At 39.4% G+C, this 24,338-nt stretch overlaps 1 protein-coding gene across 2 annotated transcripts in view; it reads left to right on the plus strand.

The window, feature by feature from the left end:
- Positions 1-65: 65 nt before the first annotated feature.
- smurf1 (SMAD specific E3 ubiquitin protein ligase 1) overlaps positions 66-24,338 on the plus strand; it is a 36,265-nt gene continuing 11,992 nt past the window's right edge. For both annotated transcript variants that reach the window (XM_046834941.1, XM_046834942.1), the window contains exons 1-2: positions 66-500; positions 23,194-23,232. In XM_046834941.1, coding sequence (XP_046690897.1) covers positions 446-500; positions 23,194-23,232 — 94 coding nt within the window. In that variant the 5' untranslated portion in view covers positions 66-445. The remainder of the gene's footprint in view (positions 501-23,193; positions 23,233-24,338) is intronic.

Here is a 24,338-nt window from a genome sequence, read left to right on the forward strand (position 1 = left end):
TAATAGCTTAATATCATTCGCTTGGTTTGCTCTGAAGGAAATTACCCTGTTTTCTCTTTTGTAATGTGCACTACACAGTCGAGGGTTTAAAACAAAGACTATGTAGTGCACTACACGTCCATTAGGGCGCCATTTTGGATGGCAGCCAAGTGCACGGCTGCAGACCGGATGCTGGCGCGAGTGTCGTGGACGCGCACGTATTTTTTCCCCCCTTTTTCGTGCACGAGTGTGACGTCAGCGCGCCGTCGAGCTCGAAAAAATGTTAGCGTATGTGGTTCGGTCCGGGAGCAACGAGCAGGAGGCTTCAGTACACAGGAAATAATCTCGGAAACACACACACACACACACACATACCCACACAACGCCGAGGGCTTTGTGTCCAGCTGGTGTGGAAGTTGGTGTCTCGAGGCCCGAGAGAAAGTTAGACTGATTGATTGTAGGAGTGATGTCGAATCCTGGGACTCGGAGGAACGGGTCAAGCATCAAAATCAGACTGACAGGTAAAAGATCTGGGTCTGATCTCTGTGTGTGTGCGAGTCAGTGCGCGGTGTTTTGCATGGTACAGGGTGTGTTATAACCGGTTCGCGTCCTCGTCTATTATCCGGGTATCAGGGGAGCTAAACATGTTAGCTAACTGGCTAGCTGCTTCTCTCTTTCTGTCTCTTTCTGTGTGTGTGTGTGTGTGTGTGTGTGTGTGTGTGTGTGTGTGTGTGTGTGTGTGAGTGAGTGAGTGTGTCTCGTGTTTTAGTGTGTGGTAATGTATGTGTTGTTGTGTTAAGGTGTGTGTTAGACTGTGTTCGTATGTGTTTGACTGCTGGTGTGTGTCAGAATGTTGTGGTGTATAGGTTAGGGTTAAGCTGTGGTTTAGGTTGTGTTAAGGTGTGTTAGACTGTGTTAGAATGTTGTGGTTTGTGTTTGGTGTGGTGTGTTAGAATGTTGTGGTGTGTTAGATTGTGTTAAGGTGTGTGTTAGACTGTGGTATAGTGTGTGTAAGACTGTGGTAAGGTGTGTGTTAAGCTGTGTGTTGTGTTAAGGTGTGTTAGACTGGGTTGGTGTGTGTGTGTTTGGAATTAATTGTGTGTGTGTGTGTGTGTGTGTGTGTTTGATTGTTGTTCATCTGTGATGCTGTGTGAAGGTGTACATTGGTGTGTAGTAATCTGTGTTATATGTGTTAGTCTGTGATGGTGTGAGTTAATGTGTGATAGTTTGTGATGGTGTGTGTTACTGTGCGACAGTGTTTTGTGATTGTGTGTTAGTGTGTTAGTCAGTGTGAGTTTGAGATAGTGTATGTCTGTGATGTTGGTGTTTATTAGTCTGTGTTAGTTAGTGATTGTGTAAGTCTGTTAATGGCATTGGTTAATTATAACGTGTATGTGAGGAGCTCTGCACTGACAGCACAGTCTTTGCTAGTAAGTGAAGGAGGAGAGGAGCAGTAGAACTCCAGCAAAAACCCTGGGGTAGAAACAACCCTGGGGTAGAAACAACCCTGGGGTAGAAACACTGGGTAGAAACACTCGGGTAGAAACACTCGGGTAGCAAGCTGGTGAGCATGACTTATCATGAAACTCCTCAATACTCTCATAGACATGCTTGTGGTACAGTCAGAGCTTTAACCTGCAACTGAACTGCACTTATGCCCTGCTTCTGACGCTCCTCAGGGGAATGCAACTACAGCATGCTCACTGCACCACTACTCTTGTGGTGATCGGTGATCGGTCGTTGGGAACCGCTGTGATCTGTGATTTGTCAGTAAGAACTGCGGTGATCTGTGATTTGACAGTGATAATTTTATATATATATATATATATATATATATATATATATATATATATATATATATATATATATACATATATATGTATATGTTATAATACTTTTCTGAACCATGAAAATGGTCATACCAGCATTACAGCTACACTGTCGAAGAGGCACTGGAGTATTATGTTTTTCTATTTTAATTTGGACCACTCCAAAGTTCCCATCTAAAAACATAGATAAATACAATAAAACAATAATGACAGTTCATAGGAGTAGCATCCATTTTTTCTTTGTGTGACCTGGAAGTGTTTGAAATCTGGATGATTGTCACTGATGCACAAGCTGCAGCAGTCAAACATCTGGTTTTCCAGCATGAGGCAAGAGCTGTAAAGAAAATCACGGACATGTTTATTTTGGATTTGTATGATCAAACGATTGTAGAGTTTGGAGAAAAACAGTAGGTCATGTGCCCTGTAACTTTCGCAGTGGAGGATGAAGAAACACACCAACATGGCTGATCAGGACCAAAATAAATTTCCAGAGGAGGCCTTGTTAAAAACCACCCTGACACCTGATGTCAGTTTAATTTAGGGCTGACACGATTCTTCGAGTAACTCAAGTAATTTGAATACAAAAAAGCGAATTGTTTGCCTCGATGCTTCGTTTTGACTATTTAACTACACACGGAGCACAGTGTTTCCCCACGGACCATTATTACTGATGCTCCGCCCACTAAACTTTGAACCGCTTTGAACAGGTAAACACAGAATGAAAACGGCGAAGAGAACGACAAAGTTTCCATGGTTTGGAATAATTTCAAACTAAAACACAAAGAAAACGCTGTAGCGGGCGTGTAGCTTTTTTTTTTAAGTATTTTGAAGTAGAGTTGTATTAATTAATAATGTATTTAAGGAATGTAATAATTAATATATATATATATATATATATATATATATATATATATATATATATATATATATATATATATATATATATAATTTTAATTTACATATTTTATTGACATTTTGATTGAATATAGCAGTTAATTGCACTAAATGGGTTTAGTTTTCACAGATATTCTGCAATTTCAGCAATAAAAAGACCCGTCTTATTTTCTCTTGTATATTTCGTATTGCTCATTAAAAATACTTATTTGTTTACTCGATTAACCGATGGAATAATTGGAAGTATACTCAATTACTAAAATAATCGATAGCTGCAGCCCAACATTAATCCTGTCTGAATAGGGCTTAACTATCGTGCTATTCATAATAAGCATTTGTGATGTTTGATCATGAAGAAACATGCAAGTAACTACATCAAAACTGGGATAGTTTAAACTCCACCCTCTGTTGCTGACAAACTGTAGATGGCATTAAATCCGTCTCTTTGTTTTTACATGCAGCATTTCTCCTTAAGAAAAATGTTGTGTTAGAAACGCAGCGAGCATGTGACGCCTGTTATTTTGAGTTATTTTGCTGTCCAGCATGAAGACTCGTTGTGTTGTGGACTTGTTTAGGATCAGGGACGGGGGACAGAGCAGTACAATGCAGCTTTGTTTTTCTGTGAGTTCCTGCACACTGCTCTGCTGACAAGTTCAAATATTAATGCAGATTTAAAGAATCCTTGTTTCAGATTGATCCTGAATAATGTAAACTGTGTAGAATCATTACATTTCCTAATTTGGTCAAAGGTATCGGGACACCTGACGTTCCCAGCTATATACGTTTCTACCCCAAACTGTTACCACAAAGTTGGATGCACCAATCTTACAGGATGTCTTTGGTAGCATTACATTTTCCCTTCACTCGAACCAGGAGACCCAAACCTCTTCCAACATGACAAAAGCCCTGTGTATAAAAAGAGCTTCATGGGTTTACATGAATTAGAGTGGAAAATCTTGAGTGGTCTGCTATAGAGCTCTGACCTCAACTCTATTAAACACTATTGGGATGAATTGGATCACTGACTGCACCTCAGACCTCCTCAGTACCTGACTTTTCTAACACCCTTGTGCCCGAATGAGCACAAGCCTCCACAACCACACTCCGAAATCTAGTGGAGCATCTTCCCAGAAGAGTGGAGGATATTATAATAGCAAATCAGGACTAACGTGGAATGTGATCACAAAACAAATACCAATTTTTAATATCAGCTGTCCACAAAACTTTTGCCTTTAGTTTGGTTCATTTTCATTGTGACTCGTTCAACAGCAGCTTTCTTTTGAATAGACACTGTCACTTTTCATGTTTTCCTTTCCGTCTCCTCGTTGCACTTCTCTTTCTCTCGTGAATGCGCTACGCCGTGTCCATCAATCGGCATCACAACAGCGCCGTCTAAAGTCACACGTTTTCAGTCAGAGCTGGAGGGTGTTTCGGCAGGAGGTTGAAGCAGCGATGTGAGCGCGGCCGATAACGTAACACTCGCGAGCGAGGTTTATCTATATGCAAATGAGAAGCAATATATGGACTCCTAATCGTCTCTCGAATCGCACGTTTGTGTGCTGCTCTAGAAAGTTACCGAGTGCTGATAGTGACGGCTTTCCTATTCCAGTGTTTTTAAATTCTAAAAACCTCTTAAACCTACCAAACTATTTCAGATTAATAAATATTTTTGAATGAGCCGTTGTATTTTTATGATTTTTACGAATCGGATCCTGACACCAGTCTTGACGAGAGCTGAAAGTTTGAAAGGGAAACAGTGCTCGTCGGTCTGTTTAATGTCAGTGTGTTATTTTTGCAGTTCAGGAAACAATGTAGGACAGACCAACATGCATGTTCTGCTTTCTCTGTAAAATGACTACAAGCTACATTTCTGATTATAACCTTTGTTTTCGATTGAGATAGAGAAAGGGTGAGGCAGGAAGAGAGAGTGAGAGAGACACAGAGACCAAGACGAAGAGATATAGGGACATGCAGACATAAAGTGACAAAGAAAGAGACTGTCAGTCAGACAGAGAGAGACAGTCAGTCAGAAGTACAGGGGGGGAAATACAAAAGATAGAGACATATACAGACAGATTCTAACAACAAGTTTCAGGCAAACCGAAACACATGCGAGAGAGAAAGGGTGGTGAGAGAAGGGTTTATGGAGGCTGTAGTGTAAGTGATAGCAGGAAAGAACTTCTCGCTCAGACGCTGCACAACATTAAATCGCTCTATAAACCTTTAACATCGCTCTAATAACAGAAACCCTGTAATCGCTGGCAAATCGGCGGTTTACACAGGTAATGCAGTTCAGGCTGTTTGTGTCATATAGCAATCCGACCTGTTGTGTGTTTTTCTTCTCATGGGCCCCGAGCCCTAGTGAGTACATCACACTAGGGATGGGGACTCGCATTAGTTTATCTCTCCCTTTAAATCCACCACGATGGTCAGAAAGCGAAAGATACACATCAGCAATTTGTGCAGAAGAGAATCCGCTGCAGGTTCAGGGGTGAATTCAGAGCCGCGGCCAAGACGCATTCCTCCATAAAAGAGGAGATTCCTTGCTGAAAGATTGAATGAGATCCTTTTCCAAAATTCTCTTCCTCTCTCGCACACATGTACCCAACCACACACACCAACCTGTTCTATTTTTTTTCCCTATGGGATTTTATTTTTACAGTTGCTGACTAGTACGAGAAAAGCAGTACAGTAGTCGCTCTGGATCGATGTTCCACAAAGGGAAAAAAAAAAGAAAAGGAAACTCGGAATCTTGGCTGAGCTTTCCAAATTCCTTGGACCGTTCGCAGGATTTTATAAGTCTGTTTCTCTGCTTGTCTTTAAGTAGGTTAAATTTTTCTCACAACACAAAATCTATTATGTAGCGTTTGCTTTTATGCCAATCAAACCCCAGACGTGAGCGGACGTCTCGTCGGAGAAACGAACAAGCAGTCCGGAGCAATAATCTCAGGAAGAACACCTGAAAGGAGTCGAAGGATTTTTTTCCCTGTTTAAAAAAAAAAACAAAACATGTGGCCTTGAGCCTGAGGCAGCTGTGAGTAATTTCATTAGAACTAAAAGGAAATCCTGAAAAAAAAAAATCCCTCGTTCGGGTTGGCTCCCCCTGTCTTTGCATTCGTTCCTGAAGCCAAAAAAAAAAAAGATGAAAAAAATGTGTGTTTTTGTGAGTAGTTTTTTTGGGGGTACCAATGTTTTTTTCTGTAAGAAAAGTATTTTCTGCTGTGCTCTGCATTTCAGTGCTCGAGGATAAGGGATTAATGGGGCGGGTTCAGTAGGCATTGTTGTGTTAATGTACAAGAAAGTCTGGATGCAATTATGTGAGAACGTAAAGCCATGGTTACAAAAAGCGTGTTCTCGGTCTCAGTGTTTCTCATTCGTCTCACACACACACACACACACTCACAGAAGTAATGCAAGTTGTTAAGTACTGAATCTTTTTTTGCTGTTGAGGTAAAGCTTTGCTTGTTGCTGTTGCACAGCTGTGTTTACTTTAATGTGTGAGCCAGATGATAGTGTCTGTGACCCAAACCCCTGGTGACACCAGGGCACCACGTACAGCTCTCCAAGCATAAAACACAAACCCAAAGTGCAGCGACTCTCATCGCTCCTTCATAGTGTTCCAGTGTAAATCCAGTTCTTTCTTTTCTTTCTTTCCTTCCGGTCTGTTTGTCTATTGTTCTTTCCTATCTTTTTTCTTTGTCTTTCTTTCTTTTTTCCCCTCACCTTTCCTGTTTACCTTTCTGTCTTCCTGTCTGTTTATATTTCTGTCTTCCTTTCTTTTAAAGTACTCCATAAGTAAGGTGTCCATGCAGTACCATCTGTGGGCTCGTAGAACAATAATCTGCATTAAATGCATTGAACAGCAGAATCAATGGCAATGTCACGTTAACAGTAACCTGTTTCAGATATTCTGTGATTTGACCCCACGACATGTCTGATACAAAAAGAACCTGTTTGTAGTTAATGTGGTTTATTGGTTATATAAAGATTCAGCAAATCAGCAAAAATATGCAAGAAAGGAAAAAGAACAAATTGAATTCAGTCTCGTGACAAACGGAAATCATTTTAAAATTGGATTTGAAGAGGATTTATTTGAGTACATGAAATTTGTATTGAATTGAGAGCTGTTTGTTAGGATAGATTTTATTCCATTACAATATATATGTATATTACAATATTTGATTATTTTGCCCAAATATTTTTTTCAGTGGAAACTTTTTTCTTTCTTGCTTCAAAAATAAGTGAAATAAAAATACAACTTAAAATCTTTGTTAATCTTAGTAATACCTAAAGGAAACAATATTGAATACATATAGAGAATGGTGGATTCATGGTGAAGCCTTACCTCAGAAAGCCTTGCCTCGGAAAGCCTTGCCTCAGGAAGCCTTGCCTCAGGAAGCCTTGCCTCAGGAAGCCTTACCTCAGAAAGCCTTACCTCAGAAAGCCTTAGCTTAGAAAATCTTGAAGCTTAAACTCAGGAGATTTAACTCCGGCACCTTTGAAACCGTAGCTCATTAAGCTTTACTTCAGCAAACGTTACCCCTGAAAAAGCTTTACCTCAGGACACGTTGCCACATGAAACTTTACCACAGGAAGCTTTACTTCAAAAAAACCTTGCTTCAGAATGCTTTACTTCAGGAAGTTTTTCTTCAAGAAGCTTTACCTCAGGAAACCTTACTTCAGAAAACTTTACCTCAAGAAACCTTACCACAGGAAGTTTGACTTCAAGAAGCTTTAGCTCAGGAAATCTTGCCTTACCTTCAGACAACAAGATATCAGGAAGCTTTGAAGGCTTTCTGCAGGAATATTTAGTTCAATAATGCTTAATTCAGGAAGCCATACCTCAGGAACCTCAAGGAAGTCAAAACTGTGCTGTACACATTGTGGAGTTTGTTCTAGTAACATATTGGTGTTTCTGCCTGCTGCTTGATTTAAAGCTAATTCTTGTGGCAAGTGTCTGATACAGTGGAATGAGTAACTGTGGAAACTTGTCAAACTGTATAAAATGAATACTTGGACAGTAATAACTTTATAAAAGTAAGAAGCACTTTTGTATTTATTCCTGATGCAGTAAGCAGCAATTTTGATTTGACTTCGTTTTCTGAGCTCGGTGTTGTGAAAGTTGTTACGATTTCCTGAGTAGGAAGTCGTATCTTTTCTGCTTTATCCTGGTCACAGGTTGGAAAGGAACGAATTGAGCCTCGATTCGATTGTTTTTGAGTACATCATCTTTAAAGTAAGACAAATTCAAGGCGCGGTGTTATTTGAGTAATTGATAGCACCGTGCGTGTTTGTTATGGATGCGTCTTGTATAACGCGCCTTATAATGAGCGAGGGGAAAAGGTGACGTCTGATGAGACGGTGTCCACGTGCTGCGCGTGTGGACACGTTAATAATTATCGTGCTCACTCGGTCATCAACCTTTGCCAGGAATTGAGGGGGTTGAAGATTTGCTTCAAACGAGAATGGAATATTCAATCTGACCTTTGTTTCATGCTTCTGCTCAACCAGCTACAATTTTGAAGAAGTCGTTTTCCCAGTAATAGTTTTAGCATTGTGACCTCAGGCTGCCGTCTTAGCAGTGTGTACAGGTGATGACAGGAACGCTCTCTTATATTAAGTGGAGCCAATATTCCCATCTCTTTCTCTCTTGTGTAGTCCTTTGTTTTAACGGCTTCCGTGGGCCCTTACAGTGGCGTTAAATTTACTCCTTCTTTACCGCTCAGCAGCTCCGACTGTGAAGAAACAGTAAACACGGCAGCCACAAACAGTCGTAAATAATTTCCCAGGCTGACCTGTAAAGGGGATCGCTCAAAGCCATGGCCTGTTTTATGGTGGAGATCATGAATTATGCATAACAAGGTTTGTTTTGCACATATGGGTTAGTAGAAGAACAAAGCCATTCCTTTTTTTTTTCTTCTTCACCAGGTTGGTTCCACCCATTTTCTGTCTTTGTCTTTCTTGATTTCCTTCTCCTCACCCACACTCATAGACGCCATAGCAGGTTCCACACAGTGCGTTCATGTTCACAGTTATCGAGGCATCTGGAGCATGTGACCCCTCTAACATTCCTCTGTATGATGTTCGGTTCAGCTGGGGTTGAGCTGGGGGTGGGTGAACTATGTCGTTTTTTTTTTGTTTTTTTTTGCTAACCGAGCAGCAGCATCGATGCTATTGACTTTTATATAGTTGCTGTTTTGAATTTGGGGAGCAGTGGGTGAATGAGACGAGGGACATCCACTGTAATTCTATCTAATTCTGTAATCCGCAGTATATTCCAGCGTTCCATTTTGAAGACGATTCACTTCGTTCGTCTTTTCCTTCAGCTGTTTCTTTAAGTGTTGGAAATGGTTTATATTTGACTTGATAGTTTTAGCTTAGGATTTAATGCTGACCTGGCTTACTGCAAAGCCATTACAAAAATTTAGTCTTCACTTTAAATGTGTTTAGTGAACAAAAATGTAATGAATTATATACTCATCATGGTGGCAAAATCATGTTTCTCAAAATGACATCTGTTTTCATAATGGCTAAAAGGGGGGGTCTCTCACTGATAATAATAGTAGAGCTTGAATCTATACAGAAGTATTTTTTCACCCACTTTAACAGCCTTGGGTTCAAGGAGTTCTGAAGGCTGAAACCAAACCAACCAGTGAGAAAATACTTGGGGGAACAAGATGACAATTTTTTTTTTCTTTACTGTTCACGAGGGAGCTACAGAGGCTTTGCAAATGACGTCAATGGGTCATATTTTCACCGAATCATATTGTTTTGTGTGTTAGAGTGTGTTTTTTTTTTGTGCTTATAAAAATGTAATGTTTAAATATGACATCTTTTAATACTCTCTGCCCAAAAGTATGTGGACACCCGGCCATCACACGTAAGCGTTCCTCGCCAAAACCGTTGCCGCAAAGTTGGAAGCGCACAATTGTGTAGAATGTATTTATATCCTGTAACATTATAAATTCCCTTCACTGGCACTCAAACTTGTTCCAGCATGACAATGCTCCTGTGCACAAATCGACCCGAGTGTGGATTAGAGGCATAAGCCCTGCTCTAGCTACGTAAAATCTCTTACAGCCCTCAAACCCGGATCAAACTATCAGTACCTCAGATAAATCTCACAGTAGTACACAATACATCTCATCCTGCGTATACTCTTCCTGTTATCTCTAACAAGCATATCATATCTGCGAGAAATGAAAAAGAAAGTGAGAAGCACACATGCACGCTGTTACAGTCTTACTGTCCTTGAATCAGGACTTGATTCAAAAAGCTCTGCATCAAACTATCCTGGAGGTGTATAATGTATAACCATCTAAAACAACAGCAAAAAAAAAATCGCTGAAGGTAAAGCAGGAACCCTGTGATTATTTCAAATTGGATTGTTGGACTGTGTGGCCTTTAAACACACCAGTAATTGGAGCTGCAAGGACACACACACTTCACGTGTGTGACGCAAATGCTGCACAACAAGTGCCTCACCACCACCACCACCTTTCACAGATTTTCAGTGTAGCACAGGCACAAATGTACAAAAGTACTTTTGCAGAACTTGAAGCAAAAATATTTGATGTTATAGCAAATATCCAGAAAAAAAAAACTCTAAATCTACATGAGCCCCAAAATGACATTCACAGAAGAGGATATAATATATCTGGTGTAAAAGTATTGTGCAGTATAATTGTTGTTTATCTGTGTGAATGATCTTCGGGCATCATTTTTCAACTTTGACAAGAGAAATTTTGCTATTCCAGAAAATCCTCTGGGGTGTTGGGGAGCATCTGTATCCTTCTCGTGCTTTCGAGTGTACGTTTGCATGTATAAATACTAAACAATGTCAAACTTGATCGATCAGCTTCAAATCGTATGAATAGTAATGAATCACCACATTTTTTATTTGCAGTGCGAGGTCAAGTTCAAATAGCTCATGTATTTTACACTTTACACACATATGTAATGAGGCTATCATGAATATGAACTAGTCATTTTATATTAAGTGTTAAAAAAGTGAGCAAATACAAAAAAATTCGATTTATGTGGGGCTGAAACGATTCCTCAAGTAACTCAAATACAAAAATGCTTCGAGGCAATTTAAATTAGTTAATTATTGGCTTTGTTTAATCCATTTAACTACACACTGAGCACTGTGTTTCCCCACGGACCATTATTACTGACACACCACTCGCTGAACTCTGGAGCGCTCTGAATAGGTAAACACTATGGAAGCCATTTCCGCCACATAAAAAAAAAGTTTACCTAACTTCGAATTTATTTTAATTTTGCAATTCCGACTTTTTTTCTCTTCCAATTCCGACTTTTATTCTGGTAATTCCGACTTTTCTGCTCGCAATTCCGACTTTTATTTCTCGCGGTTCCAAAGAAAACACCGCACAGTTCCCTTAACTTATTTTAAAGTAAATTGAAAGTGATTTTTTTTTATATTTTTATTTGATTTTTTTTTTATTTATATATTTGTATTTGCATTTTGATGTAATATGACAATGAAATGCACTAAATGGGTTTAGTTTTCACAGATATTTTTGTATGCACTTTCAGCAATAAAAATTATTTGTTCATTTTGAGAGACCCGGCTTATTTTCTCTTGTATATTTTGTAATTCTTAATCGATTAATCGATTGAATATTCGGTTGAATACTTGATTACTAAAATAATCGATAGCTGCAGCCCTAGATTTATGTTTATTAGAGCCAGCACTGAGTGATTGACAGGGGACCAATCTGGTGTGTGTCAAACTATGTGTTGTAGACTTGCTAGTGTGCAGAGAGTCGGCAGATCACTTGATTCCAGTGATCACATGTCTCTTCTGGTTTTATCTGATTAAACATAGCAGCTTTTCAGTGTGAGGTGCTTTGGTGTACATGTCTGTGTGTGTGTGTGTGTGTGTGTGTGTGTGTGTGTGTGTGTGTGTGTGTGTGTGTGTGTGTGTGTGTGTGTGTATTTATGCAGTGGTGTGATAAAGTGTTGGCCTGATATATTTTTTGCATTTTTGTCACACTTCAATGTTTCAGATCATCAAACTAATTTAAAATATTAGTAAAAGATAACACAAGTGAACAACATGCAGTTTTTAAATGAAGGTTTTTATTATTGAGGGAAACAAAATTAACCGAAACTACACAGCCCTGTGTGAAAAAGTGTTAAAACTGTGGTTTATCACACCTGAGTTTAATTTCTCTAGCCACACCCAGGCCTGATTTTTTTTTTTACACCACTGTATAATAGGGCTGTCAAAATTGACACACTAATAACACATTAAAGCAAATTAATTTTAACGGCATTTATTTCTTGTCAAAGCATTTCTGTTTGACCATTTTTTATTAAAAATATAAATAAATATAAAAGAGATAATATTAAAACTTTCAGTGCAACACATTTATTATTTATTCATGACATCCTTCCTTTACGCAGATTAAAATAATAATAATAATAATAATATATATATATATATATATATATATATATATATATATATATATATATATATATTTATTTATATTTTTTTTGTTATAATTGATTAGTGTTGCTGATGCAGCAAGTCTCAACTCAAGCACCAAAAAAAAGTCATGTTTTTTCTTCTTTATCTTCTACTTTATTGGTGGGTCGCATTCTTAACCACTGCATCTACTGTGGTAATGGATCAGAGACTTGTATCCCTATTCCCCAGACCAAAAACCACCAAGGAGCACACATCCGCCAATTAAAACCATCCGTGTGGAAACATAGCAAAAGGTTATGTTTTGTGTCCTAATGATTTACATAATTTGAAACATCATAAATACTTTCAAACATTTACTATGTTGAGTTTGGTTTCACTACTAATAAGCATACATTTGCATAAAGCTTTCATATTGGTCCATGCCCATGTTTATCAGAGTTTAAAAAAACTTGAAGTATTAATTTAAGGTGCATTTACAACAGATAAAAATGTGCAATTAAGTTGCGATTAATCTCGAGTAAACTCATGACAGTCATGCGATTAATCACGACTAAATATTTGTAAAAAATTTATTTTTATTTTTAAATATTTAGAATTTAGAATATATATATATATATATATACACACACACACACTGCATGGACAAAAGATTCTGGACTATAATATTCATATGATTTTTGATTATTTCATACACATTTAGTACCCATTTGCTATACTAACCTTCACTCTTCTGGGAAGATGCTCCACTAGATTTTGGAGTGTGCTTGTGAAGATTTGTGCTCATCAGCCACAATGGTGTTAGTAAATTCAGGTATTGTTGCAGGGTCTTTTCGTTTTCATGCCAGACCGTTCACATTCGCTTTTCCTGTTATTTGACTCCAGGTTCGAAGGTGCGGTTTAAACAATCTTAGGCATAGAAACGAGCCAAAAATAACTTTCACTTCTTTTGAGCACGTCTGTTTTTGCCTTTTGCTTGTCATTTCAGCACGTGTGAGCTTCTTGGAGTTTTGTGTGGGTCACGAAATACATATCTGCTGTCCTGTGCCTGATCATTTACTCAAAAGTTCAACTTCGCTAGCTAGCTAAAACATTGACGTGCGCGGCCTGTGGTTAGCGGGGGGCAGTGTAACAAGTCTCTGCAGCACAGTGCTGAGCGAGCATGACCGAAAGCAACACTCTGAACCTGCTGAGGAAAAAAAGAGAAACGCCTCCATTTCCTAGCCAGCCATCAGCTGATGTCTGGGTCTGAATTTTATTACTCACTCAGCAATTCTCCTGCCTGAAATCATAACCTGTTTATTAGATCGTCATACAAAACAACCCACTGCAGGTGTCTGCGGATATGTCTGCCTCAGGTTCCTGCAGACTTTATGTACTTTAGACATTGTGCAAAAAAAAGTGTATATGTGTAGGGGATAAGTTTAACAGCGATGTTTCGTCCTGCGTCTCAGTTAGGCCACTAGATAGGATGAAAAACTGGGACTTTCAGTCTTCATGTCTGAATATACAAATGATGGTTGTTCTTCAGAGGTCAGAGGTCACTGCCTCCTCCAGGGTCATCTCTTGTCTCATTAGGAGCCACATTCCTGCATACTGCTGTGAGTTTTGCTTTCGCCCAGACTGTTTTGAATTTTACTAATGGGACAGAGAAGTAGATTAGTGTGATTCACCTTCACACACACACACACCGTGTTAAATCGTCTGCTCTGTAATAAGCACTTTAATGTATCCTAGTGAAGACATTAAGCAGCAGATCGTTCCATTACTCGCTTTCACGACGGAACGTATTCGCTATTTCTAACTCGTCCGAGGCATCCTTAGCCAAAGCTATTTTCTGAGGATGTTTGGACACGCAGTAACGATTGTTTATGTCTCGTATCAGAACATCAGCAAATGCCGGGCAGTCAGATAGTTCCAAGAACAAACACAGAGGAGTTCGTCTGCCTCCAATCTGCGTCATGGTCGTATTAAAACGCTTTAATGTCTATGTCACAGTCGGGAAACATTTCAATAATCCTTTCTGGGCGTTGTGTGAATGCCGTGGTTGTTCGAAACACCCATCGTTTGCTCGTAATGCGAATAAATTGTAATTTTTAAGAGGGTGCATTTACATATCAGCTTCGGGGTACATCATATATACAAACTATATATGGGGACTTAAATGAGACAATGTCTTGTCCTATCATGCCTGCTATCTATCGCAGACTGATGATGGTATCACTGTCGATATTGTGATGGGTGTGTATGGTATTGAGGAGGGGAAAAAAAAAAAGCTAGACATGTCCAGCCTTGTAAGATTCATAACATCTTTCTGAAGATTTGTGTGCTCCCCCCTCCAACCCCTATTTCTGGTTTCCATTTGCTGTTATACTCCACTCTTCTGGGAAGATGTTCCATAGAATTTTAGAGTGTGCTTGTGGGTGAATTTGTGCTCATTCAGCTACAAGGGAGAGGGAAAGGGGTGCAGTTAGTGTTCCAATTCATCCCAATGGTGTTCAATTATTTTTCAATTGAGGTCAGATCTTCCACACCAACCTATTTAAAATACATCTTCATGCTGGAACAGGTTTGGGTCTCCTAGTTTAAGTAAACAGGAAGGAAGGAACACACATGTCTGGCAAAGTCAGGTGTCCCAATACTTTTGCTCCTATAGTGTATCTCCACGGCCACGCCGTTTAAATCATCCAATCCATCAGCGATTCACGATGCTGTCATCAGACACCCTGCGCTTATTGAGAAAGTCGATACTGAGCGATGACTGAGCCTTGTGATTAACGTTCAGCACGCAGCACACAGGATGTCCTCCTCTGGCATGAGCGTCTGACTCAACACATTGCTACGCCGTGTGTTCACCACGTTTACTACTCCTTCCTCGTTCAACCTTATCCTCCTTTCCTTCCTCTCCTTCTGTTCCCCTTTCGAGGTGGGTCTCTGTTCTAAGGCGGCGACCCCCCCGCCCATATGTTCCTCATCCTTGAGGAAATGACATGCCCAGTCATGAACGTGGCAACACACAGCACTCCCAAATCGCTGTCGTGCATCTGGTGCTGCTGGATGTGAAAGTATTTATGCTGTGTCTGTGCTGTGTTTGGGAAAACGGCTTCCCTTTAGTGTTTTCCTGAATGCTTCAGTGCAAGGAGTTCCAAGCCCAAGGTGGAACTGCGATAGATAAAGAGAGAGAGGGTATTCACTTCATGGGGGCTTGGGGGTGGGGTCTGAAGGCTCGGGAATCTTGGGAATCTTGTGGTTATGCTGCTGTCGAAGCCTGCTGTGTGATGAAATGCAGTGTTGACGAACGTTTGACCCTGGCGTTCTTGTCCTACATCCGCACTCTGATAAAGTGTAGAAGGCTAAAAGCCATGAGGAGACTAGTCGTGTCTGGGACAGCCTATCTCTCATCCACACTCTCGCTGAACTGAAGATAGTGTCCGGGAGACCGGCGCGTCTACCGATTATTTTGCAATCTTGTGCAAAGAACCTTTTTTGCAGTCTTGAGATTGGTTTTCATTGTATTTATATTTATGAATGAAATTGTTTCAGGAGAGATATTATTTTTTTTAAAACTGCACTTCTGCAACCCACAAGACTGATGATGCCACTGTTTTGTTTTAAACCAGAGAATCTATAACAAATAGTGAACAATGTGTATGCCCTAATTTACCTCCAGTTCATGAATAGACTAAATGAATACGCCGGACTTTTCCAGCCATATTTCTTTCCCAAACTGTTACCACAACTTTGGATGCACTCGCTTGAACATGCGTTTTCTGCTTTTTGAACATTCCATGCTACAACAACCTTCACTCTTCTGGGAAGATGTTCCACAAGATTTCGGAGTGTGCTTATGGTGATTTGTGCTCATTCAGCCATGAGGGCGTTAGTAAAGTCAGGCACTGATGTAGGGTGAAGAGGCCTGGGGTGCAGTCAGGTCTTCATTTTCCGATGTCCATGTAACGCTACCTTTAATGCTCATTGAAATGCTTCCACAGCATTTTAGAATGGTTTTGTTCGTGCAGCTCTTTCTTTCGCTAGTCCAAGTATATTTTGCTGTATTACGACTGCAAACGAGACGAACATGCAACAGCCAATCAGCTTTCTGTTACTGGCGCAGAGGTAAAATGGATTTGGTTTTCAGCTATGGGGAAGTGCAAATTTAGCGATACTTAGCTTGAAGAAAAGGAATTTAGGGCTCGGTTAAGGCCAGTTGTTAAACAACGTATTTGTGTGTTTTGTTGTCGTGATGTAGGGAGGTCCCCTGGTGGTCTAGTGGTTAGGATGCGGCGCTCTCACCGCTGCAGCCCGGGTTCGATCCCCGGTCAGGAAACCAACCCCAGCCACTTTTAGTGCCGGTCCCAAGCCCGGATAAATGGGGAGGGTTGCGTTAGGAAGGGCATCCAGCGTAAAAAACGTGCCAAATCAAACATGCGGATAATCCGCTGTGGCGACCCCTAATGGGAGAAGCCGAAAGAAAGTATGTTGTTGTGATGATCTTTATGGCCTTAAAAAGGTCTTTAAAAAAAAGTCTTCAATCAGATTTCATGAAACCTGCAGAAAACCTGTCCAATTCCTCCTAAAAGTGTTTAGTAAGATTGATGACAGAACTCTAGAAAACCACTCAAGATCAAGATTCTCCTCCAACTCATCTAAACCATATATTCATGAAGCTGGCTTTGTACACAGGTTTGGGTCTTCTAGTTCAAGTGAAGACAAAATGTAATGTGACCGCATCCAGAGACTGTAACAGTTTGGGGAAGAACCACATGTGACTGGAGAAATCAGTTGTCCCCAAACTTTTGTCCATATAGTGTATCAAGATGTCAATCTCTTTGTGTCCTGTCAGTCACGTGTTGCATTAAAGATTACCCTTGTTTAGATGTTATCTTGTAGAGAGACCTGTCTGTTGCCAGTTAAGTTTAGAGTTCAGTGTCTCCGTAACGTGCGACACTGTTTATAGAGTTTCTATGAAAATGTAACGGCAGCTGATTAGATTTCGGGATCGATCCAGGCAGGAGGAACGTCACAGAAAAGGTCAAGTACATGAACATCTTGAAAAATTTCCTTTATGCTAATATTTGAAGGGAAGTTCAGCAAATTCGTAACAAGAAGGATCAAACAGGGTTTAGTGACATATTTCTTTATATTTGTGATAAGTGGAGTATAAGTGCTATAGTACAATGAAACAACAAGATTGTTACGTTCATTACACACACACACACACACACACACACAGTTTTACTTGAAATATTTTGATATTGTAGTTTAAGGGTGTATTGGGTAACATTTAAATTATATATATATTTTTTGTGGCTCGTGTCTATACAATGATTGACAAGAGACCAATTCAAGTACAAACATACTGGACTAGAGGACATTACCCCTGAGAGATTGATTAATTGATTTCTTTTTAATGGAAATTATTTATTAATGCATATAATGTGGTCAAATTGAGTAAAAAAAAGAAAAATCTAAAAGCACAGAGGTGTCTATTATTATGGTCTATGGTAAATGTTACATAGATGATTGTTTCATGGATTATTGAAAGAAGAAAAAGAAGAATTCAGCCCATGTAGACTGCTGTATTCCGACTTGCTTTATTTTGCTGTTGAACAGATTCTTAAACTGTGTAAACGTATCATGTACAGACCAACAGTGTGTGTGTGTGTGTGTGTGTGTTTCTTTTCAAAGTGATCATCTGATATATTGGGTGGTTGTTTAGTCTGAGGCAAATGCTAAGGTCTGAGCTGCCTCTGGGGGAAAAGGAGAAAAAAGAAATGCTCTTCACAAAAAGGATCATGGTGTGGTATGATATTTCTGGAGTCTGTCTCTTCTAACTCTACTAAGCAACTGCTTGAGACCTCGCAGTGACTTTTAGTGCAGAGCTACAAGCTAAATTTAGAGCTCAGGCTGCAAGTTACGGTTCATTCGAAAAGGGTACGTGTGAAAGTAAAAGGCCAGACGTTTGTATATCTGTCTGTCTGTAGTAGTGTCGTTTCTAAACACAGCCTGTGTTGCCTAATCCAGTGTAATACAGCGGTTCAGTCTGATCTCTCACGCTTGAGAAAACTAGCTCTTTGGCTCCTTGTCACAAAAGCATACGGTTAAGAATGTGGAAGGAGCAGCAGGCTTTCGGACATACAATAGACTTATGCGTTAGCGTGTGCTCTGGCAGATTGTTTGGATCGCTTACTCCGAACATGTTGCCCGTGTTTGCTATAGTGCTCGCTCACAGAAGGACGGCAGTAAAGCAGCAAGGAGAGACGTTTGTTTGTTTGAGGGCCCAGCTGTTCTCCCTGGCCTAAAAGCTCATTAAGAATCCAGATGTTGGACTGGACATGTCTCTCACACGTCCCCGGTTGTGGACTTGTTTAGAACACTGATTTAGGTTTCAAGACACAAGGTATTCTGAGTTTTGCAGTTATCCGATATTGCTGCTGTTGCTTTTGTCGTTAGCCTAAATTCGTCTCTGTAAAATCTTTTTCCGAGTATTTCAGATTTGGAAATAGCGGACACATGCATTTTTCATTTCTCCCATCCGGAGGCAGAGCTTAATCACAAAGAACGGACTCTGATGGTCTCGCCCATTACTTATGCAGTGCAGCTCCTCCAGTTAATCCACCAGTTGCCTCAGTAACCGTGAATCGACGTTGCCGGACTACCGGGTGGCCACGAGAGTGATGCAGATGCAGATGATGCCGTTTTTCTTTTCCTGTGTCTCCCTCTCTCCCACACATTATGTGATAAAGTTCAGGTCTAATGAGGTGTTCCCTACTGTGAGTGCTGTAAAAGGTGGAGGAGGTGTGTGGTGTCACGCTCGCGGCAGCCTCTAATGCACAGGCCTCCCTCACGTTACTGTGTTTATTCACACACACACCTCCCTTTCCTTTGTGTCCAGACTTCAGTTTATTGCCAGAGGTCGCATTCGGATGAAGCGTACAATTAACAGCTCTTGTTATTGCATTAACATTCAGCAGCAGTGCAGCCTCTTCCTCTTTCTTTCTCTCTCTTTCTTTCATCTCTCTCTCTCTTTCTCTCTCTTTCATTCAGTCAAGCTCCTTATTTAAATCACACATAGAGCATTCTCTCATCTCTCATCCATTCAGATGTGCTGTGACATGGGGAAGTGCCACCCTACAGAGAGAACGCCAGCCCTTTCTTTCCCGTTCTTTTCCTTTCGTTGCTGCACAATTTTTGCCGAATCGTTCTCACTACACGTCTCGAAGCACTTGCCTTCGCATGTTTGTGTTGTACGGGTGTGCATACTTCACCATCGCTCATATTCAACACACAGCACACTACATAATCTTCGAAAAGTAGCTGAGGATTCTCGTTATTCTCCCTCTCGAAATGATCACGCAATTTTTTATTTAATTTTTTTGTAAGCAAACAAGCCTTTACCATTTGTCACATCACTTGTGGATGTTTTCGGAAATTTATTCCACATCTGTACATGGTGCAATATCAATGTGAATAGTGGAGGAGGTGTTGCGTCATGTGACTGCCGACTTTGATGGCGATCGCAACGACGGCAGGAAGTTAAACGTTTAAATCGAGTTTTTTTAATGATGCACATGAAATAGCTGAACATTGCACTACAGCAAGATGACCAGAGATCTTTCGGATCTGATGGGTCATCCAGAGGATGCATTTAATCCTGCAGATGTGCATGAGCTGCTCAACCGTGAATAATGCTCACGAAAGAATATTTAAAGGAGAACTGGAGGTATAGTGTTAAAACAAACAAAAAAAAAACAAAAACAGAAATCTTGTTTTTGGCTGTTTTGACTTGGCAAATCTTCTCTAATAAAAGGAGACATTACTGTGCTGCACATTACAGCAGGTACATTTCATTCACGTTGCTATGAGCGACTGTGTATTACAAGTTTACGCCAGAGTTCACACTACAATCTTTTTAAGACGTCGTGATAAGATTTTCCCCCCATTTATTTTAACAACATTTTTAACAAATAAATTAACAGAAGTAACACTTTTTTTTTGCAAGCTATTTATAATGCATATCAAGTATATCAGTTATCACTATATTTTGACATATTCCCCATCCTTCAGTAATGCATTACAATAGTACGAACTTAATATTTCTAAGGTGGAAAAAAGGCTGTTTTTGTAATATGGATGATCTGATTTCCAAAAGATAAGTTGCTGTTTAAAATAACTCTCAGGTCTTTTACTGTTGAAGTAGTAGTTACAGTACATCCTTTTACATGCAAGTTGAATGCAGGAGCGTCTGTGTTCTGTTTTTTGGGCAGATGAGCCAAACCTCTGTCTTATCAGAGTTTCATAATCGAAAGTTATGCGCCATCCAATCTTTTAATTCTTTAACACATTATAAACTATTAGTGACACATGATGACACAAGAAGAGTGGGAGTTATTATAACGGTAAATAGGCACTGAATGTGGATTGGGATGGTAAAAATAAAATACAAACCTTATGGTCAAGTGTATGTTTATAGTTTGTGTATATATAGTGTATATAAAGTGTGTGTGTCTCATGATCTGTGAAAGGAACATGATTTGCCAGGAACACCAGGTTTCACCCACTAACCACACTACACCACACACTGCCTCGCCTCATGTTCTGCAACACTTGTGGAAAAAAAATTGCAATTAGCTGACTCATGTAAATAATAGATATGAGGAAGTAGACGTGTAAAGAGAACACGTATGCAGTTATTTGAGACTTTATGAAAAAGGGTGTTTTTTGGTAAATCGGACATGTTCAGGTTTGCAGCGGTGCCTGACCTGGTTCTTGTGGCAACTGTGTGGTTCTTATAGTTAATTAGTGAAATGTTCAGCTGGTTAGGTGGAAGCGTGCTCCTAATGAAAAGATGCGTATTTTGTGCTCTTCACCGTCCACTGAAGCATTTCCTCCGAGTCAGCGCTGTCCTGGCACAATGACGAATGAAGACGATTTCTCATTGTCCTGTGACGCTCAGTCATACACACGTGCTTTTTCCTCTGTGAATTTCGAGAGAAAATCTACGCAGTTCACCTTTTTTCTTTCTCACTCTTTGAGAATTGCTCTCGTTGTTGGTATCTGTAATTAGTGAAACGTCTGATAAAGACAACGGTGTTGATTTTCTCATGCCGTCGGATCCAGAGCTGTTCAGTAAATCCCTTTATCTCCTCTATATTCCCCAAATCTATACAGTTTCCTTACATTACAGCAAGAATTAGTGTTCACCGAAATTCCAGTAGTCATTTGCTTAAATTGTATGCACTGCAATCCAAGGCTTCTCGAAACACCTTTATACGGGGAAAACAATTAAATCACATTTATGATCCCCCTCATACTGCTTTTACAGCACACTTTTATTAACACTTCTTGTTCAAGTTATTTTTAGACCTTTTTAAGCTTTGGATTTAAAGAATCAGGACAAATTAACATATAACTATAGCTGTAGGTATGATTAAAAGTATCAAAAATCGCGTACTTCACTTTTTGTAATATTGAGGGTTAGTGTTGGAGTTAAACTGAAATATGGCAAGGAATCGGTCATTAAATGATAACCCGAAACAGTTATCGTTACGGTTTCACATACGACATGTTTTCACATTTTTTTTCCTCCAAAACCTGCATCACTTATATATAAAGTCTGGTTATTATAATTGTGATTTTGGTTATTTATATGTAAAAGTGAATGGCGCAGAGATTAAGATGGTGGACCACAGATCAGAAGATTGTGTGTTTAAATCTCAGCAGCACCAGGCCACTGCTAAGCCCTTGAACAATCAGAATCAATCAGAATACCTTATTGATTCCATTGAGAAACTGTTTGGTTGCAGTTGCCCACAGTAAAAGATCAAAGTGAAGATTAAAGTAAAAATAAGAAATATAAATAGATATACATATTTAAGTATATATTAAGTGAAATGAAAAACAGATGGTAGAAAAGTCAGACTACAATAATAGTTCAAATTTTATTGTACATGTAACTAATTATCACCATTGCACATGATTGCCCAAGGTTTCAACAATATATGTGTGGCTATGAAATTTATAAGTATAACTATATCCATATTATCTATATCATATGACATCGATATCGCGGAGCAGCCGTGTATCACTCAGAGGGAGGAGTTATATAGTTTGATGGCCGCAGGCAGAAATGATCATCTGTGGTGCATCATGGTTTTATGAGTGTGTGACTGAACATACTCCTCAGACGGACCAGTGTTTTATGAAGTGGATGGGAGGAGTTTTCCGAGATGAAAAGCACCATCCTTTCAGACACGATCTTCAGAGAGTTCAACTTCTCCCCAACAACATCGCTGAACAAGGCCCTTAATCTGCAATTGCTCACTTGTATAACTGAGACAATTGTAAATTGCTCTGGATAAGGGCCTCTGGCAAATGATGTAAATGTTAATGATTGGTTGGATTGAACACTGTCATCTTATTAGCTAAACAGAAGGTCCTTTTGTGACTGGAGTTCTGACAATTTAATTAATAAATGTAAAAATATAAAAATATTTACATGCATTTTTTTTCCCCCCAGCACAAGTCATTGTAATAAACAGTGTTCTTTGTCAGACTGATGCTGGAATGTAATCCACAATGAAACACTTCGGATCAGATGTGTGGTAAAAGTGGCACACCATGCTCTCTAAGATAAATCAATATTCTACATCACAGCTCTGATAAATTGACTGTGAGATTCTGATAGCAGAAGAATTGCAGTTCTGGTGTGCAATAACATGACTGGAACACTGGCTGCTTTTTGAGTCCACGCTACTGCTCTGCATAGGCGTTACTATAATCACCCTGAGCAAACATTAGTTAGAAACTTGTTCGGTCAAATCACAAACGCTGTGATATTCTCCCTGCTGCTTAGAATGAAAACCTGCTGAGGCTTTTCAGCTGTATTTTATAACTTTATAAAATTGTCCTTTTTTTTTCTTTTTTTTTTTAAATAAATGGTTGTGTATTTTTGGAAATGATGTTTGTACAGTTTGTTTGGAGTGGTGTTATTACTTATAATAATTGATGAATGTCTTTCTGTTTTTCTTTCAGTATTATGTGCCAAGAATTTAGCAAAGAAAGACTTCTTCCGTAAGTACACATGATCTTTGTTTTTGCTTTTTGTTTGTTGTGTCTGTCTTTATTTATATGTAATGGTGTGTGTGTGTGTGTGTGTGTGTGTGTGTATATGTGTATATATATATATATATATATATATATATATATATATATATATATATATATATATATATATATATATATATATATAAGGATGCACCAAATATTCGGCCACCGAAAATTTTCGTCCGAAAATGGCCCAAAAATGCATTTTCGTTTTTCGGCCGAAAGACTTTGATCGCCGAAACAGTTTGTTGTGATGACGCAAACAGAAATCGCGCCCTGCACGTGCATGTCTGCGGTGTGGACGTATTTCAGTATATCTGAGAATTTGTAAAACATGTAATGCGAAATTTCAAGAGGGGGTGCGTCTGCAAAAACTTTCTCCACGTCGGGTGTAATTTATCACCTGAAATCCAAACATCCCGATCGCTATGATGAATATGAGAGAAACGCGGCACAGAAAAGCAAAACCCCTCCTAGCATGCACACTCCGTCTGTGGCGGACGTTTTTAAAAAGGCAGGAAGTTTCCAAGTGATAGTGTCATGGCAAAGGTCATTACACAAAAGATTATGGTATTCATTGCCTTAGATGATCAGCTATTCTCTTTCGTAGAAGATGTGGGGTTTCGCAGGCTGATCGAGCACATTGAGCCCCGTTATGCCATACCGAGCAGAGGACATTTTTCAGAGGTGTGTTTACCTGAGCTGTTTAATGTTGTTGCAACTCACGTTCATAAGCATATAACTGCAGATATTTCAGCAATTAGTTTCACGACAGACATTGTTTGAATTTTATTTTATTTTATCCTGTGCATTGTTGCAATGTGCTATAAATAAATATTTTCATAATTTGTAATTGATTTATTCTTTGAAACTTTTATATTAATGTATGCAATTGAAATGCTTTGATTTCAGTAAGGTTAGTACACAGTCATAGCCATTAATGCAATGGTAATAATAATTGGCATAATTTCTTTCGGTGTTTCGGTTTTTCGGCCTTGCTTTCCTCTTTTTCGGTTTTCGGTTTCGGCCAAGAATTTTCATTTCGGTGCATCCCTAATATATATAATATACAC

Source organism: Silurus meridionalis, chromosome 22 (genome assembly GCF_014805685.1).
Source record: "Silurus meridionalis isolate SWU-2019-XX chromosome 22, ASM1480568v1, whole genome shotgun sequence".
Lineage (NCBI taxonomy): Eukaryota > Metazoa > Chordata > Actinopteri > Siluriformes > Siluridae > Silurus > Silurus meridionalis.